This window comes from Natator depressus, chromosome 8 (genome assembly GCF_965152275.1).
Source record: "Natator depressus isolate rNatDep1 chromosome 8, rNatDep2.hap1, whole genome shotgun sequence".
NCBI lineage: Eukaryota > Metazoa > Chordata > Testudines > Cheloniidae > Natator > Natator depressus.
This window is the reverse complement of record NC_134241.1, coordinates 87,330,427-87,342,486: the sequence shown is the minus strand read 5'-3', so window position 1 is coordinate 87,342,486 and position 12,060 is coordinate 87,330,427. Positions and strand designations below refer to the sequence as shown.

The following is a 12,060-nucleotide window of genomic DNA, read 5'->3' as shown; positions in this document are numbered from 1 at the left end:
TCCAATGCCTCCTCCTATTGGGTGCAGTAGCCATGAGCCTCCCAGCCTTCGGGGCAGATGACGACTCCTCTTCAGCCACTGGGCTCTGTTCCTCATCTCCTGTTGCCAATACAGCATAATAATTCTTCATCTCAATGCATGGGGGGATCTGGGTGGAGAGTGGAGCACTGTCTACTGTCCAAGGTGGCCAGTAGCTAGTCTCCTCCCCAGCAAGCAGCCGTTCTCCTTCCTACTCTGGTGCCACTGTAGTCATCTGTATTCGACTAGCATCCTCCATCCCAGATGTTTCCATGTGCAACCTGTCAATGAAGTCCTTGTGCTCCTGGATTAAATGCCCGTGAGCCATCTCCTCCTGCAGCTCTTACCTGCTCCCTGAGGTATTCCACCAACAGACACCTCTCACATCGAGTGGTTCCCCCTGCCTGGCTTTCATTGTCAGGGACATGCAGACCACATTCCTAGCAAGTGAAGACCAGGGCCTGGGTGGAAGCCTCCAGGGTCAGGATGCCTCTCTGGCAGAGGGCCCCACAGGTACAGGCAGAGGAAGAGCTGGAAATGATGTTGGCAACATACCATTTTCCTCTCATTGTAAAGTACCTGCAAGTTAAGGAAAACAACACACAACTTACCTCCCTGCCTTCCTCAGCTGGCTAATTCCCTTAGTATCCCAGCTGCCTTTGCCTTAGCAGCCACTTGCCAGCCTTGGCCCTACAAACACTAGGAATCCACCTCTAATCACTGGCCTATCCAATCAAAACTGCTCTTCTCTCACTTCAAAGAGCCCTACTAGAAGCAGGTGATAACTCCTCTAACTGCAGGGTAACCAAGCCTAAATTTCAAAACACAACAACAAGCCCAGTCCTATCAAATTCAATGGCAAGTTCCCAGCACAGGAAATGCTCTTCTTTCACTCCCCAAAGTTAATCAATAGCAATAAGGCTGAAGTTCCCCAGAGATACCCACCAAATGGTTAACTCCCTTAGTCTTCCAGCTGCCTTCCTCTCACCAGCCACCAGAAGCCTCCAGAGGTGCTGGGGTTGTAGTGGGAGCTGGGGGTAAAATATAACGGGCTGATGGATGGAAGGATTGTATAGGGCAAGAAGAAAGATTTGCATAGTGTTGGCTTTAGAATATATTGAACAATCTTAAATCTAAAAGAGCCTTCAGCTACCAGCGTGAGTGGAGGGGTGTCTCCATTTGGGCATTCACTGGTGATCCAGCCACATTTACAAAAATAAATCCATATTTTTCAAAAATACATACAAAGGCAACAGGGATGTTGGGCAGACAAAGATACGTTTTGGAGCCTAAATAGTTGGCTGTCTCTTTGATGCAGCAAGGTCAAAGGGAATATGAACTTTACTACTTTGCCAATTTACAAGAAAGGTTGCACAGCTCGGCAACATGCATGTGGGGAGAGCTGTGTGAACTTAATTAAGGAAATTAAAAAAAAAAGACAAAATAACCCCAACATCAAATCTGTTCCTCAGTAATTTCATTTATAGGCAAAGCATTACAAATACAGTGTTTACATGTACAAACACATCAGCTCAGTTCAGAAACCAAATTAGGTGCTCAGCTATGTTGCATGTACTCTAGCAATGTAAGGAGATAAAGCCAAGGGCCCATGGACTTGCATCACCATTTAGGCGCCTAATGATTGGAAGTGTGGGGTTCTTACATGTTGCTTATTGAAAGAGTTATAGGAGTGAAATTGCATGTCTGTTCAGAAGTTCAAACTATCAGGTCTGAGTACAGTGTGTAAATTTAGTTTCGTCTGGTAAGATATCTTCTAAGTAGCATGATGAAAATCTCCTGCATTCATTTCAGTTCCAAACACTTCCCGTATGGAGACAATCTATTGAGCTGAAAGCCTTTTCTTCTTTTTTTTTTTAAGTGCCTGTGATTTAATATTAGCTGAGAATAAGTGAATCAAAGTAGTCATTAGTCTACGCATATTGTCTACAATGTATTTTATGGAGGACTCCAGCCTAATCCAATATTGCTAAATATTAAAAGCCTAATTCCACTAAATACAATTTTATTAACATTTCAAGGGAGGACTTTGACTAGAATCTTGAAATATACAACGTAGATGATAAGCAATGTGAAATTCATAGTACTGGATGTTGTAAGATTTTTTTAAATCTATGCAGTAAATTAAGGAAGAAAGGTGGATAATACTCTAAATACCTTTTCTCTCTGTATTTAAAAGTAAAAAGAGAAATATCTTATTGTATTAAAATGTTCACACACAAAGTCATTCAGGATTTAAAAGAAATAACTTCTATGCTTGAAATAGGTGTTTTATGTGTGCCTAGTAAAACCATTGAATAAAGGCCTATCAATTAATTTTTAAGAGAGACACATCCCCTTATAATTGCTATATCATAATTCATTGTAATGGCAAACATCTCATGGTTTACAAAAGTTCATGTACAGAATAATAGCTGTTCTGATAAAAAATTACCATAACATCTAGATTGGCAGATGCATTCATTTCAGAAATGGATCGATCCTATATATCTTTGGAAGCCCATTGTTAGACATACCATCAGTTAATTGTAGCGACTGGTGTCCTTTGGAGTATCAGTGTTGTCTGTAAATTCAGCCTCAACATTTTTTATCTTGAATTCTGAGGCATCACATTGTGCAGTTGGTATACTAATAATTGGATGATTGAAGTTAACAGGTAATGATGCTGGGCGTTCAGGTAGCATTGCTTTTTTCTGGGACTCAGGGCTGTTGTCTGGCACTGCATGTGAATTTTTCAGTGATGCTGAAGATCTTCTAGTGCTCCAGAATTCCACGGTATTATCCCATTCTTGGCCTTTCCTACTATCTATGGAATGTTCCTTATTATTTAGCTTTATCTCAGCTGATGTTTCGTCCTTGCAAGAAGCTGGTTGAGAACACCTGGCAGGTTTGGCTACTTCAGTGATTTCTTCATTGTTCTGACTAGGTGGAGGTTTTTCTTTACCCCAAACACAAGATAGAATAATCCTTTTGTTTTCCAAATGATCACGTTTCCCTGAGATTTTGAGAAATGACTGTGAATTGACATTTGGACAGTCAGGTATTTTAATAGATTTTGTTATGGATATATAATCCAGCTGTGACGAATGAGCGGACCTGCCTTTTTTATGAAGCTGGGAGACTGTGATTAGTGGCTTGCTGTAAGAGCCGTGAGATTTAGCGATGGTTGCTGCATTTGCTTTAGCAGATTGGTGTGCTGTAGCTTTTGGGTTCACTCCAAATATAACAAGGCCATCAGGGTTACATTCAGCCCTAGTTGGCGAAACATTCCTGTCTTTTGATGGGAGCTTACTGATTGGTACTTCAGCATCATGAAAGCTACCAACTATTTTCTGCACAAAAGTTTTTTCCTTCTGTGAATCTTTTAAGCTCTTACTTTTTCCATCTGAAGATAAAATATGAATATTGATTTTCCGTTTCCCAGATAATGTTCTTTTTAGCTTTTTATTCCCCTTCACAGTTATATTAAAAGTATCCTTTTCTTCCTTTCCAATTAAGGCAAGGGCATAATCACAGTTGCTTTGTAAAACTGAATTTGGATTTGTTTGTACCTCACCATTTTCATTTTCTGAGTTGTAAGACATTTTATCTCCATGTAAATGCAGCCACCTCTTCAAAATAGAGTTTTGCACATATCCTTCTTCAGCATAAATGATGGGATATGTTTCACTCACTTTCTATAGAAAAAAGAAATGGAACTTTAGTTTTCTCCTTTCTTACTGATATAGTTTCTGAGATCTTTGCATAAAGAAGTCCAAGAATGTATTGAAGATGCAGAAATATATAGGATCAGATCAGATAATATAGCTAGATATCCCACTAACAGTCACATGGTACTGATAGCCACATGATGCATTGCAGTGTCATATTAATAAACTGTATTTATCATACATTTTTGACACTTGTTTCTAGTCAAGGTAGAGAGTGAGTATTCACGTACAATACAGAAAACTGTAGAAAAAAACAAAGAAGAGATACATAGAGGTCCCAGTGGAAGGAAAGACCTGCTGAGTTTTTTGAAATCTTTACATAGGTCTGAAAAAAATAGCCAATAACTCCAGAAACAGAAAATACCACAGCAAGTGAATTCAGGTTCTAGGGCTAGAGTTCATTCAGGACATGCTTGATACAAGTTAGCTCAAATGCCAACCCTAAAGAAGTCTGGTCAGACCACAGGGTTTAATTGCCAGTATAAAGCATAAATTGCATTTTACTAGGTCTTAAAATTAATCATGAAATCTTAAGCCTTAAAGCATTATGAATGTGTGTATTTGTCCTTACTCCTCTTTACTGAGGAACTAGTACCACATCCGTATCCATCACCAATTCCTCATCTCCTTTCCCATCTGCATCCTAAGCAGGTGCCCTCTATCAAAAAAACCTCTCACCCATTGTTGAGTGCCAGAACGTGCTGCCCACACCCCCCAACCATCTGCAGCCTGCACCACTTTCTCGCTCTGTTGCTAGCTCTAAACCAGTTCCTCCCAGATCCCAATAGATGCCTCTTCCCTCACCCTGCTGGTTTGCAAACTGAGCAGGAACTGGCAGCAGATCATGTCAAGTGTGCTGGAAATGGGAGCAGAGGAAATGGGAACAGGTTAGCTCCTTCCAAGAGACCTAATTTACCCTATTCTTCAGGGGCTAACAATTGCACTCACTCCCTTCTCTCCTGACAGCCTTCAACTGAGAGCGTAGGACACTGGCCAGAAGCTGAGGTGTTAGACATATGATGTAGGGCAGTGGCTCTCAACTTTTCCAGACTATTGTACCCCTTTCAGGAGTCTGATTTGTCTTCTGTATCCCAAGTTTCACCTCACTTAAAAACTACTTGCTTACAGAGTCAGACATAGAAATACATTTGTCTCAGCATGCTATTACTGAAAAATGGCTTACTTTTCCATTTTTACCACATAATTATAAAATAAATAAACTGGAATGTAAATATTGTACTTACATTTCAGTGTATAGTCTATAGAACAATATAAACAAGTTGTTGTATGACATTTTCGTTTGTTCTGACTTCGCTAGTGCTTTTTACATACCCTGCTGTAAAACTAGGCAAATATCTAGATGAGCTGATGATGTACCCTCTGGAAGACCTCTGCATATCCCCACGGGCACATCTATCCCTGGTTGAGAACCACTGACCTAAGGAGGAATCCTGGCAAAAACCCCATTGACTTCACTGGGGCCAGGATTCCACCCCTGCTAAACGTTACACTGTATGCATACTCTTCCAAATACGGATAATGAAATAGCAAGCTATTATTGCAGGAATCTCAAGTGTTCAGAAGTCTGGTCTTATTTCAAAATAGAATATTCTTTTAATAGCAGCATGCAGTAGCATACAAGACCTCTTGTAAACTTTACCAAACACAACAGGGACAGTAAACAGGACATTACCACCACTGGCCTGGGAGATTTTGCTTTTGGAGAGCCCACATTGATTATTTTAGCATTTGGTTTTTCCATTTCATCCTCAATAGTCAAGGAGATGAAGTTTTTCTTTTCTTCTGAAGCAGATTTAGTCAGGTGAAAATTATTCTTACTTTCTGTTTCTTCAAGATTAAAAACACCTTCTTTCAGAGGAGCTTCATTTCTTAAAATAAAGAAGGCCATAGTTAAACAAGTGATGATGCAGATAGCTGCTTGTTCCCTGAAACATGTTCAGACAACAATATTTTAAAAGCAGGTATGGATATTCAGCTTAGGGTATGACAACACTTCGTGCTGGAAGTAATTCCCACTTCAGGTGGATGTGCGCATACCAGTTTTGATTGAACTAGCATGCCAAAAATAGCAGTGTAGATGGATGGGCTAGCCGCCCTGAGTATAATCCCATCCCAGACCCTTGGTACTTAGCCTGTCCCCCCATCTGCACCTCTGTGGCTACACTGCTGTTTCTAGTGCACTGCGTTGATCAAAGCTGGTGCACCTACATCCACCTGAGCTGGAAATTGGACCTCCAGCTCCAGTACAGACAGCTTTTCCTGAAGGTTTTGCTCATCATGAGAATTGCCAAATATCAGGCTGCAAAAAGGAGAAAGAAATAGGCTTTGTGGAAGCGTACTGGCAGAGTTTCAAAAGAGCTCAGTGCCCCGCAGCTCCCATTGTGATACTGAATATAGGTGCTGAGCTCTTCTGAAAATCTAGCCCTTTGTGAGTACAGGTTTGTCAACACAGAACTCTCTGATAAACATATGTCCTTTCCTGAGTCGACGTGCTTGTATTGGCGACCCATGTTACACAATTGTCCTATCATGGGATGCCACTGTGTTCTCCTGGGGGCACAGCTTAATGGGATCCATCAACCCCTTCCATGGCTTAGGGACATTGTATGTCATGCAACAGGGTCAGACATTACCTATAAGGTCCAGCAGGGTCTGGCATGACCATTTGTTCCTATGCTGATTCAAGCCATGAGATGCAGAGCCCTCATGCTAACAGCCCCATCTCGGATACATTGAGAATGGTATGGCAGACAACTCACTTTAAACATGGGCAGCTGAGGTGACTCACCTGATCTAATTCCTTCTCTGCCTTCCCCTTTAATCAGCAAAGGCTCTCTGGTACACAGAGCAAAGGCAGCTCATCACTTACATGCAGTCTGGTATGAACGGGGTATAACAGTGGCTCAACTGTATGCAACTGTTTAGGAGAGGTGAAGAATACCATAACCAGATGAAGCTGCAGGGGCAACGTAAGTAGGCAGATTGCAATTACTTGAGTTAGAATTTGACTAGGACTCCCAGGTTAATGGCTTTGTCCTTGCAAAAGTGCCATGGGATCTTTAATGACCAGCATGACTTGTCTTTTAAGCTTTACAATAAAAATGGCACTTTAAGCAGCACAGGGCTCCTTGGCATCATCCAAGGGGGGCATTGGTTCAATACTGATAGAGAGGGAAGAGAGCTACCCACTGAATTGCTAGTACCACTTCCTGCTTCATCATCCTGGGCACTCCTTGAAGTTCGCCACTCCAACTACTGCCCAGGCCTACTTTTACTTGTCTTGTGAGAGCTAACCGGGTAGTAAGGCCAGTCATTGACTAATGACTATTGTCTAGTCATTGGGATGCCACAGATTCAGAAAGTAATTCAACTTAGATTTGCAGTAATATTTACAGTCTGACAGTAATTACCTTTCTTTCAGACCATCTAATGGCAAATGACCATTTACACAGACTCTGATTTTATTGTCTCTCTCTAGCTGTTGAGCAACGAATTTGCCAGCTTCCCCATAAATACTGTATTGCGCTATCTTGTCCCCTGAAAAGACAGTGAGTTTTCGTATATGATACGTATATGTGCAAATAAGGGAGATAAAAGTTACTTCTCACAGGCTGCTGTTGGAAAATAGTATAGGCATTGGGTATTATAAAGCACATGGGAGATCTTCAAATAATCACATCAGTGGGCTAAACTGATTGACCCCGGCCTACAGCTTTGCAGAGAGTGCGTCTTATGTTTTCTTCATCTTTGACAGTATGGTGCTGCATTCAGCCACAAGGATTCCTTCTTCAGAACAAGGAATTCAAGACAGTAGCAGAAGTGTGGCAGGTCACGTAGAATTTTCCATCTTAGGGTACATTGCACATTCCTACAGTTACTCACGGTTTTTTTTTTTTTCTTAAACTGATGGGACCCTGTGTGGTGACTAAAAGCAACTCTGTTTGTATCGTCGTGCACTTCACTCTCCCTGCTGAGCAGAATTTCTCAGCAGCATCCTTAGGGCCAGACTGTGGCTGGTCCTGCACTGGTCCACAAGAAAGTGGAGGACACAAGGAGCCATACTCCCATCTTCAGCCCTCTGAACAGTGACTAACCAGTTATCCCTGAGCTCCTCCAAGCACAAGGGCTGCTCAGGGCTAGCACTAGCCTCTCCCAGAGGGGGAGAAAGGAATCAGGGCCATGGACCTACCTACTCTTTTGCAGAGGAGTATGCATGATGCACCATCCCTAAAGGGGTTCAGAGACTTGGGCTCCAGAAGGCATGGTGCCTCCCATAGGCTCCCCACCAGGGACAGTACAGCTCCAGGCTGTCTCCTTCTGAGAAAATGTTCCTTAATGGCACAATCTGACCATTAAAGAGCAATTTCCCCCTGAAGAGCGATTCTGTAAAAACAGCCTCTTCTGACTGAGCACATCTGCTCTCGGTGTGTGTTCAGGGTCATAGCTGCTGAGGTTGATGGAAAAAAAAGCAAGTTTTTACTACTGTTAGCCCTGCAGAACTGAAAGAGCTAACCGGATTATTTTCTGGCTCACTAGCATCAATTGCATTGTTTGCTAAGTTCCAATTGCAAAGTCACCTCTGAAACTCTCAGTTGCTCCGGTGCAGACCTTCTTATGCAACAGGTTTGCACTGGTATAAGTGATGGAATGATCTAAGGAGCATGAAGTTGCACTGAAGGCAACTTGTAACTGAAGGCAATATTTGCCCCACAGAACATTTATTACTGGTGTTGACGCACAAGCCAGAAATTACTACATTTGATTTTTAGATCTCAGGCTGTCAACCAGTTAGACAAATAATCTTTTACTTGTAAATGGAGCAAGTTTGATAGGGAATCATTGGAGACACAATAAGAGCGAACCTCACGATAGCATTTTTATAAGGTCACTTTTCAGAGTAGAACCACATTTTAATCTCATATCACCATGACTAATGCAAGATTTAAGTCATAAAAATAAATTTAAGAATGAAAGAAAAATGTAAGTTGAACAGATGATATAATAGGGAAACATTTAAACAAGTTAGAATTATGCACATTTAATAGTCCATTTAGGCAGGATGTGTCCTTTTATCCAGTTGTCACAGCTAGTTTCTCCAAGTAAAATTTTCCTTCTAATATGAATCTAAGGCAATGCAATGCTACTGGTAAATCTCCATGTATTTTCCTCAGCTGTAAATACAGAAGGATTTCATTGATTCTTACCCATTAAAGCTGTTAGAAATGACTCTTCATTCTGACTACTGGCACTTGGAGGAGGGCACCAATGAGAAATGTCTGTATGGTCAAAAGTAGACGGTAAATGGGCTTGGCTATCTTGCTGACAGAGGACATCCAGCTTCGGAACATTTTCAACCTGGATATGAGGAAGTATTTGTACATGTTATCATCATATCATATTTGTAATGAGTCACCATTAAAAATATAACCCTAACATGGAAACTTTTAAATCATCTTCATGGTAAACAATATGTCAGAAACTTTAAATGATCATGCATTTAAAGCAAAAAATCAGACTGAATAAAAAAAAAAGATTAGAAAGTATAGCATTTGTGGTAAAATGAAAGAGCCCAGTCACTTGAATTATAAATAAAAACACAGGACCTGCTATACCAGATTATTGCGTAACCATTTATACTAAGCTCATGACAGAATCTCACTGCCCCAATATAAAGTAAGTATGCACAAAATGTGGATCGCTTATACAAATTTTGTAGATTTCACATTTAGAGACAGGTGCTAGACTCAGATATGTGAGCAAACACTGCCAGCCTCTCTCTCTCTATACATATATATCTCCATAACACTGCTTGTGTGCATAGTGTAAGAACGTCTGTTAAAAAGTCAGTATTTGTCAGTAGATACCCATAGGATTACAACTGATATTTCCTCTTTTAAGTATAGGGATAAGGTGTGGCAGCTTAAATATCACTGTCTTGTAGTTATTGGCAAAATGTTACCATATTCTTGAACTACATGCTGATGCACATCTGAAATTGGAATTTGGCTTTACCCTGAAGGAAACTCCTCAGGTGTATCAGAGTTCTGAAAGCAGGCACTAGTTGTTATGGCTCAGCGGGAAGGAAAAAAATCGGTCTATGCCAATCAGAATATATTTAGCCCCAGAGGGTTATAATTACGTTGAACAACAAAAACAAAACTCCACACCTGCTCCTTTTACCTTCTTCTCCCCTGCCATGTCCCTCACCCCCTCCCCTTGCCTTTTCTTTCCATTTAGCTCATCCCCTCCTAACTAAACCCAGCCCCCCAAAAAACTGTGAAATTAATATGACAATGATTGCCATCGCATTGTTCACATCCTGCTTGTGTGTTTTGCCCCTTTCCCCCACTCTGTCTGTCTTGCCTATTTAGATTATAAGCATCTCGGGGAAGGACCTTCTACTAAGCACCAAGCACAAGACAGCCCCATTCTTGGTTGGCCCTTCGGCACTGCTGTAATAAAATGATTAATAATAAAAGCTAAATGTTTATTACAAGAAATATTTTGATTTAGCGCTCAGTAGGAAGAAGACTGATTTTTTCACTTTTAGTTTGTTCCATTGGCATATTTTTTGGCTGTCTGGTCCAACTTAAGATACTTACCTTTACTGTATGCAGCTTGTGTTATATTAATGTGGCGTGAATGCAAGAGAAGCAAATATTCCAGGAATGCCTATGCCAAGTAGCCCCATAGTCACATGTTCACTCATTTTGTCAGGTTCCTCTCCAGCAAAGCATTTTTAAACACTGATCACTTCCCTAAGTTTACAGTTGACGTTTATACTGTATGTACATCAAGTTCAGAACTTTCTGCAAGATTGCCTCATCTTGTAGCAATCTTGTTTTTCCATTTATTCTAAATGCCATCAAGTTTGTTATGTTAAATTATACAAAATAAAATGTTTTAAGTTTTGCAAAAGGGGACACACCCATGGACCAACAGATATTCAGGTAGTTTGAAAAAAATTATGTTTCACTAGAAAAAAATTGTGATCTGTATTTTCTGCAGAAAAAAAAAGAACTAACTAGCATCTCTAATTTGCCCCTCATTATGATGAGTGATTTTCATGGCTATCTAGATTACAGCCAGAAAAGGAATTTCCCCTCAAACAGACACCTCCTTCTTCCATACCCCAAAAGATAATGTAAACCATCTCAAGAAGAAATTAGTATCGGTTTTAAAGCATGTGTAAATCTGGCTAGAGTTAAGACAGCAATTAGTTCGTAGTTTGGGATTAAGATGAGAGTGGAATTTACCTCTGTGTTCCACTTTGGTCTTCTGTGAACTTTTGGTCTAAGACTAGCAGATTTTACTTTTTGGTTTAGTTTTAATGAAATAAAATCTTCTTTTAACGTGTGCAGATTCTCTATAAAAAAAGATACATATGAAATTAGGAATAATTTGAAGAGATTATTATAGTGTAGTATTTTAAATTAATAGGTTACATTAGAGGTGATAATATAATATAATGTCTTCTGCAGTTTCCACGATATGCTATGCATCCGATGAAGTGAGCTGTAGCTCACGAAAGCTCATGCTCAAATAAACTGGTTAGTCTCTAAGGTGCCACAAGTACTCCTTTTCTTTTTTCTTATTAGAGGTGAATTAATCATTAAAATAAGCAGCCACATCAAGCAAGGAAACTGCTGAAGGGACAGTGATTACATGTAATGTTTTGCTCCCTTGCTTGTCCTTGCAATGATGTAGCAGGTTTACCTCGAAACACTATTTTTTAAACAAAACCGTTCTGACTCATCCACATACAGCGCTCCTTTCATTTGAGGTTATACCAGCACATTCTGAGATTCTGGAGCACATACCTTATAATGCTCAGGACTGTCTCCAGGAGCAAGGGCTTTTTGGTTTTTTCCTAACACAGGGAGCTGTATTGTTGGATGGGAGAACTAGTTGAACCAGGACAGCTGCAACATTTGTGGTTTCCTTTTCACAATGTACTGGTTCAACCACATCTGAGCTAAAGACCTTCTCCCACATGTACAGTCATTACTTATATCTTAGATGGCTGTTACATGTAGATGCAAGGGCCTGTAAGCTCAACACATCCAAACAAATTGCTTCTTGCAACTATTTTTCTTCACTGTAAGAAAAAAGGCATTTTCCCCATCAAGTTAACTAACTCTCTCGATGTAAAAACACACCTTTTAGGCAGTGAAGACATAGTTTATTGTAGACTGGGTGCAATAGTGCTAAAGTCATGCTTTTTGAAATGTGAAATCGAATGTCAATACTTTGCATACAATGTTTTACAGAATTGCTAAACAAGTTAAAGAAT

At 40.3% G+C, this 12,060-nt stretch overlaps 1 protein-coding gene across 3 annotated transcripts; it reads right to left on the bottom strand.

Annotated features, from left to right (window-relative positions):
* Positions 1 to 12: 12 nt before the first annotated feature.
* LOC141992931 (uncharacterized) lies at positions 13 to 5,186 on the bottom strand. 3 transcript variants are annotated; one of them, XM_074962275.1, is made up of 3 exons: positions 4,991 to 5,128; positions 2,553 to 3,713; positions 13 to 597 (listed from the first exon to the last, which is right to left on the bottom strand). In XM_074962275.1, exon 2 carries the CDS (start codon positions 3,618 to 3,620, stop codon positions 2,559 to 2,561), a length of 1,062 nt encoding a protein of 353 aa, XP_074818376.1. In that variant the 5' UTR covers positions 3,621 to 3,713; positions 4,991 to 5,128; the 3' UTR covers positions 13 to 597; positions 2,553 to 2,558. The 3 variants fall into 3 exon arrangements, with proteins under 3 accessions (XP_074818376.1, XP_074818377.1, XP_074818375.1); XM_074962276.1 differs by lacking the exon at positions 13 to 597 and having other exon boundaries at positions 1,406 to 3,713; positions 5,079 to 5,186; XM_074962274.1 differs by lacking the exon at positions 13 to 597 and having other exon boundaries at positions 1,407 to 3,713.
* Between the last annotated feature and the right edge of the window lie 6,874 nt (positions 5,187 to 12,060).